We start from the raw sequence: 6,040 nt of genomic DNA on the forward strand, positions 1-6,040 counted from the left end.
ACTTTTACCCTAGTTACTTTTCTGTTGCTGTGAAGAGATGCTATGACCAAGGTAGCTCACAGCGAAGAGTTTATTTGGAGCTCATAGTTTCAGAAGACTGGAGTGCAGGCCTGTCGCTGCAGGGAGTGTGGCAGGCAGGCAGGCAGGCAGGCAGGCAGGCAGGTAGGCATGCTGCTGGAGCAGTAGCTGAGAGCTCACATCTGGAGGAATCAGTCTTGAGGAAGAGACACACTGGGAATGGTGTGGGCTTTTGAAACCTCAGGGCCCACCCCCAGTGACACACCTCTGACAAGGCCAAACCTAATTCTTCCTTAGTATTCAAATATGTGAGCTTATGGGACCATTATCATTCAAACTGCCACGTTGAGTAACTTACAATATGATTGGGTTTTCTTTCCCAGATGTCTCCAAAGAGAGTATACTGTGATCCAACCCAAGACCCAGTGATTCTTCTTAGACACTCCAACTGTTTGACTCAATTTGGCCATTAACTCCTTATGTAGCTCAGAATGACCTCAGATAGCTTCCCAGCTGCTGGGATTACAGGCCTGAGCCACCATGCCTGACTTCACAGTTTTTAATAATGAGTTTATGGAGATTTTTCTGTGTGTTCTGGTTTTCTGTGTCAACTGGTACGTGCCAGGCAAACACGCTTAGCACCTGAGCTATATCCCCAGCCTTATTATTATATAATATTATAGTGATTTTTGTCCTAAGGTCTACTTTGTCTGGAATTTTAGTGTTGCTAGTCCTGTTTTCTTCCAGTGTGTAATTAGTGTTGGTTTTTTTGGTTTCCCTATGTAACAGTCATAGCTGTCTTGGAACTAGCTCTTATAGACCAGGCTGGTCTTGAACTCACAGAGAACCACCTGCCTCTGCCTCCCAAGTGCTGGGATTAAAGGCATGCACCACCACTGCCTAGCCAATAATTGGTGTATTTGCATATCTGTCATTTTAATTTATTTGACAATTTTTTAAAAATATTTTATTTTTGAGACATGAACTCAAACTCTATAGCCCAGGCTAGTCTAAAATTCACTGTGTTTGAATTCTTGGGCAGTTCTCCTTCCTTTGCCTGTTAGGGACCATGCCCAGTGTTGTTAGGCTTTTTCTGTTTTCCCTCTTTTACCTACTTCTCCTTCCCTATCTTTTAAAAAACGATTTGAAAAAATTTTGTTTTTTTACCTCTACTAATTTCGAAGGTACTCTTCTTTGCTTTTTAAGTAGTTGACTTTGAAATTTTACAATTAAGCTTTTGATAAAAAGGCTAGAGATGTTACCAATCATTTTGGTACTGCATTGTTTGTCTTCCATGATGTAGTTATTCAGTATGTCAACCCTGCTCTACTTCTAATCTCACAGGTTAGGTTTTGTTACCTCTAGTGTTAATTTGTCTGTTATTTGCATTTTTACAGTTTTTTTTCTCACGGTTCCTGTACTCTAGACCCTGACACATACAACCTCATTTTCTTACTAAAAAGGCTGTTGGTAAATAAGGCTCTCGTTGCTCTCTAGGTAGAGTCCATTTGAGTGATTCCCTTTGGGCTGTCTGATAGCTCAGTGTTGGGGTTGTTTGCCTGGACTATGAGAAGCTCTGACCATTCCCCAGCACTGCAAATAAATAGTTATGAATGATTACCTCTGGAATTATGGACATTGTGTCCTGTTGGTGAATACTTTACCCTTCTTCCAGATGTGGCCACATTGAATAAATCTCATTTTTCTGCTTTTTACTGTTAATTTGTCTGTTTTAATTGGCTTCTTAAGGACAGAGTCTGGCCTCTTGGGCACAGATTGTGATCCCAAGTTTGGTAACAAATTTACTGTGCTTTATCTGAGAATGCCTTTATTTCATCCTTGTTTTGAAAGATAGATTGGTTGTTCCTGAAATTGTTTCTTCGTTGGCAGTTGTTTAGTACTTTCTGGGTTTGTTGTCTTCTGACTCCATTGCCTTCTGTGCTGCTGCTGAAAGGCTGTGTCTGCCTTCAGTGTTAAGTGTTTGGTTTTTTTTTTTTTGTTTTTTGGTTTTTCGAGACAGGGTTTCTCTGTGGCTTTGGAGCCTGTCCTGGAACTCGCTCTGTAGACCAGGCTGGTCTCAAACTCACAGAGATCCGCCTGCCTCTGCCTCCCGAGTGCTGGGATTAAAGGCGTGCGCCACCATCACCCGGCTCAGTGTTAAGTGTTTTTGCTTTAAGATCTTAGCCATGATCTTTTAAATCACCTCCTCTTCCATTGTCTGTTCTCTTTTTGGCACTGAGGGTTGAACCTAGGGTACTCGACAGCTAGGTGGCACGGTTTCCCAGCGCACTGCTCTCTGCATTCTTAAAACAGACTCTAGATTTAGTCCTCTTCTGTTTAGACAGACGGCCTTTGCGTGTTTCTAGTGCCTTTAGGCCATGGGTTAGCAGACCTTGTGTAGAGTGACGTGGTAAATAAGCACAACTGTATCCCAGCCTTGATCCACAGTGAGACACTGCCTTTAAAAAACCAGGGGTGGAGGGCCAGGGAGGGAGGGACGGACAGACAGATCCAATAAAAAATTTAGAATTTGGAGGCTGAGAGGCTAAAGGTGAGGCTATTGTGTAGGAGCTTATAGGAAGAAAAAGCTGCTCACCGTGCTGCTGTAGTCATCCTGGTTGACTCTTCTTAGGCAGCTGCTGTCTCAGTTTCCAGACGAAGTGGTCAGCCTGGTGGGTGGGGTTCTGCCTTAGTGGGTGGTAAAGAGCAGCTCCAGAGTCCACTTATCTGTTTGAAATACATACATCTCCTAGTGTGTTCTTCTGTCTTTCAGATTTAGTATTGCTGTTGGATTTTTTTTAATATGTGTATGTACATGCAAATGTGCAGATGTGGGCATGTACCACAGCACACATATGAAAGTCATAAGACAATTCTGGGGAGTTGGTTCTCTATGTCCATATGGATTTTAGGGATTAAAATCAGGCTGTTTGTTACAGGCTTGTGAAACAATCACTTCTACACACTGAGTCATCTCCCCTGTCCTGGTTGAATTCTTGAACTACCTTTGAATGCCCAGCAGGTCCCAGATGGAGATGGTAGCTTGATGGGCCCCAGAATGTGGGAGAAAGGTTTGAAGGGTCACCCTGGCCTCATCTCCATGGCTCACAGTTGTAGCTCACTGGAGAGCAGTGTCCACATGCTCTATAAAAACAAGTAGGGCAAAGTACATGCTGAGCATGCGTGAGGCTTTTGGCTTGACCCAAGTCCTACCCCTAACAGGAAGCAAGTAGAGGGACGAATTTAAATTGTCCTACAGGTTGCAGTTTGCTGACCCTTGTTATAAATAGATTTCTTTTCCCGTTCAGCAATTGTCATAGTGGTGTTTCATTTATTCCAGATGCAGTCTTATTTTCCTTTCCCTTCCTATTTTTTTGATATAGGGTCTCAGTGTAGCTCAGGCTGGCCTTGAGCTCACAGTCCTTCCATCCACTTCCTAGGGCTGGGTTACAGGTGTATGCTTCCTGCCAAGTTGATCTCCCCCCCCCCATCTCTGTCAGTTCTTTCTCCCTCTCCCCACCCACCACCACATTCCCCTTGAGACGACAGGGTCTCTTTATGTAGTCCTGGCTGTTTTCTAATTCACTATTTAGAACAATTGGCCTCCAACTCAGGTCTGTCTGCCTGCCTTCCAGAGTGCTGGGTTAAATGCGTGCACCACCACGCCCGGTTTGATTTTTATTTCTCAAAGTTCTGTATCAGGGCTATGACGATGACTTAGTGGGTTAAGGTGCTTCAGCACTGCTAAGCCTTAAGTTCTGAGTTTGATTTCTGAGATCCACATGGTGGAAGGAGAAAGCCAACTCCCAAAAGAGGTCCTTCATGTGTGTACCCTGGCATAAACATGCCACCTCCTTTCCCAAATAAATACAAGTTGTTTGTTGTTTCATTTAAACCTGGTTTTTAAGTCCTGCTTTTTTTTTCTTCTAATTTTGGTTGGCAGTTTTAACTCTCCTTTTACTCCAGCTTTTTATTTAAATGTTTTATAAGTAGCTATATAGTGCATCTAATTCTTAGTTTCTGGAAATCTCAAGGACACCAAATCCTGAGTGGGAGAGAGAGAGAGTGTGTGTGTGTTTCTGTGTGTGTGCGTGTGCATGTTTCTGTGCTTGTGGGCACACTCGGTACTTGTGAAGGACAGGTTAATATTGTTTGTCTTTTTCAGTTGGTCTCCCCCGTTTTTTTTTTTTTTTTTTTTTTTTTTTAGGTAAGATTTCTGAGTCTAGAGCTCCTCTACTTGGCTGGACGGGCTGGACGGGCTGGACAGGTCCCAGGGATCTTCCTGTCTTCCCAGCTCTAGAATCACAGGTGCATGCCACTGCACCCAGCTTATTTACATGGGTGCTAGTGTGGCAAGTACTTTACTGCCTGAACCCGCTCTCCAGTTCTCTGTTACTTTTATTTTTGTTGGCTGTTGCCATGAGAGAAGTGATTTGTGATGTGATGCCCTGTTTGATAGTACTGGCACAGTGGATCAGCTTAGTACTGGAGCCTTGTTCAAGCTGAGGGGACTGCATCAGTTTTTATCCGTTTCTCCTACATCCACAAACCAAGAATGGAAGACAAGTGTCTGGTCTGGGAGGTAGTGTTATCTCACTTAATTCTATAGATTGCTAGTAAAGGATGCTGAGCTTTTTGAGACACAGATGTAAGGCAATTTGAAAATGGAGGTCTGTTTCCAGTTGTCATATGACCTCTCTCAGAAGGGCTCTGTTTCTCCACATCTTGTTTGTCTTTCTCTTTTAGGTCTACAAGGAAGTCTTCACGAGGAGCAGTGAGAACCCAGCGTCGTCGACGCTCTAAGTCTCCTGTCCTTCACCCTCCCAAGTTCATACATTGCAGCAGGACAACATCTCCTCCCAGCAGCCAGCTCAAGCACAGAAGCCAGACTGAGCCACCTGACAGCAGCAGTGGGCTGGGAATTTCAAGCCCCAAAGAGTTCAACACAGGAGAGACCTCTACTTCTCTTGATGTTAATCACACGGGGGCAGGCATTGAGCCTCTGAGAAGTTCAGTTCCAAGGCTCACATCAGAGAGTAAAACAGAAGAGCCCTCTGATGCTACTACCCAAGTCTCCCCAGAAAGTCTTACGGCCAGCAATCTCTCTGACTTTCAATCTGTTTCCAAGCTAAGCCAGGGGAAGCCGTGTGTGTGTGTAGGCAAGGAGTGCCAGTGCAAGAGATGGCATGATATGGAAGTGTATTCCTTTTCAGGTCTGCAGAGTGTCCCTCCTTTGGCCCCAGAACGAAGATCACTTGAGGACTACTCCCCATCACTGCACACCAGAACTCTGTCTGGCTCCCCTCGATCCTGTTCCGAGCAAGCTCGTGTCTATGTGGATGATGTGACCATTGAGGACCTATCAGGCTACATGGAATATTACTTGTATATCCCTAAGAAAATGTCCCACATGGCAGAGATGATGTACACCTGATAACGAGAAGCTGATTCGTATGCTTTAAACCAATGAAGGGTTGTCAGAGGCTTAGTTAACAGCAGACCTACCTGGTGGCCACTCTGTGAGAAGACATCTCTTTCTGCTCACTGTGCTTGCAATAAAAACTTCTCTTGGCATCTCAGTTAATCTTCATTCTGTCAGTTTACTGAGTTCTCATGTACCCGTTAAGGCAAGCAGGTCAAAGAAAATGTCTCCTAAAAATGTTCTGAGGGCTGAAGAAACCATAATGACTGGAGATTGACTGCAGTGGGGAGTGTGTAATTCTTGTAAGACAGCATATTTCAGACCTGCTTAAAATATGACAGTCAAACTCCAGTGTGCTATCGTAACTGAACTGAACACTCATGTTGTAGATGCCAGCCCACCAGTAGTAGAGCTTTTAAGACGCATTTAAACTGTCTTTAGTTTAACACGGGTTTGTGTCATTAAAGGTTTCTTATGTTATTGTTGAGTCAGAGATCTAAGGTTTAGATTCAGTTTGAATAAACCAGGTGGCCTGCCCCATATTGTTTGAGGGAGTCATTAACCTTACTATCACTAAATAAACCCCCGCTGGTGCTGTTA

At 44.0% G+C, this 6,040-nt stretch overlaps 1 protein-coding gene across 2 annotated transcripts in view; it reads left to right on the top strand.

Moving 5' to 3' along the window:
* The window catches only part of Oser1 (oxidative stress responsive serine rich 1), a 14,639-nt gene extending 8,599 nt beyond the window's left edge, over window positions 1-6,040 (top strand). For both annotated transcript variants that reach the window (XM_005362969.2, XM_026787258.1), the window contains exon 4: window positions 4,765-6,040. In XM_005362969.2, coding sequence (XP_005363026.1) covers window positions 4,765-5,452 — 688 coding nt within the window. In that variant the 3' untranslated portion in view covers window positions 5,453-6,040. The remainder of the gene's footprint in view (window positions 1-4,764) is intronic.

Source organism: Microtus ochrogaster, linkage group LG8 (genome assembly GCF_000317375.1).
Source record: "Microtus ochrogaster isolate Prairie Vole_2 linkage group LG8, MicOch1.0, whole genome shotgun sequence".
Lineage (NCBI taxonomy): Eukaryota > Metazoa > Chordata > Mammalia > Rodentia > Cricetidae > Microtus > Microtus ochrogaster.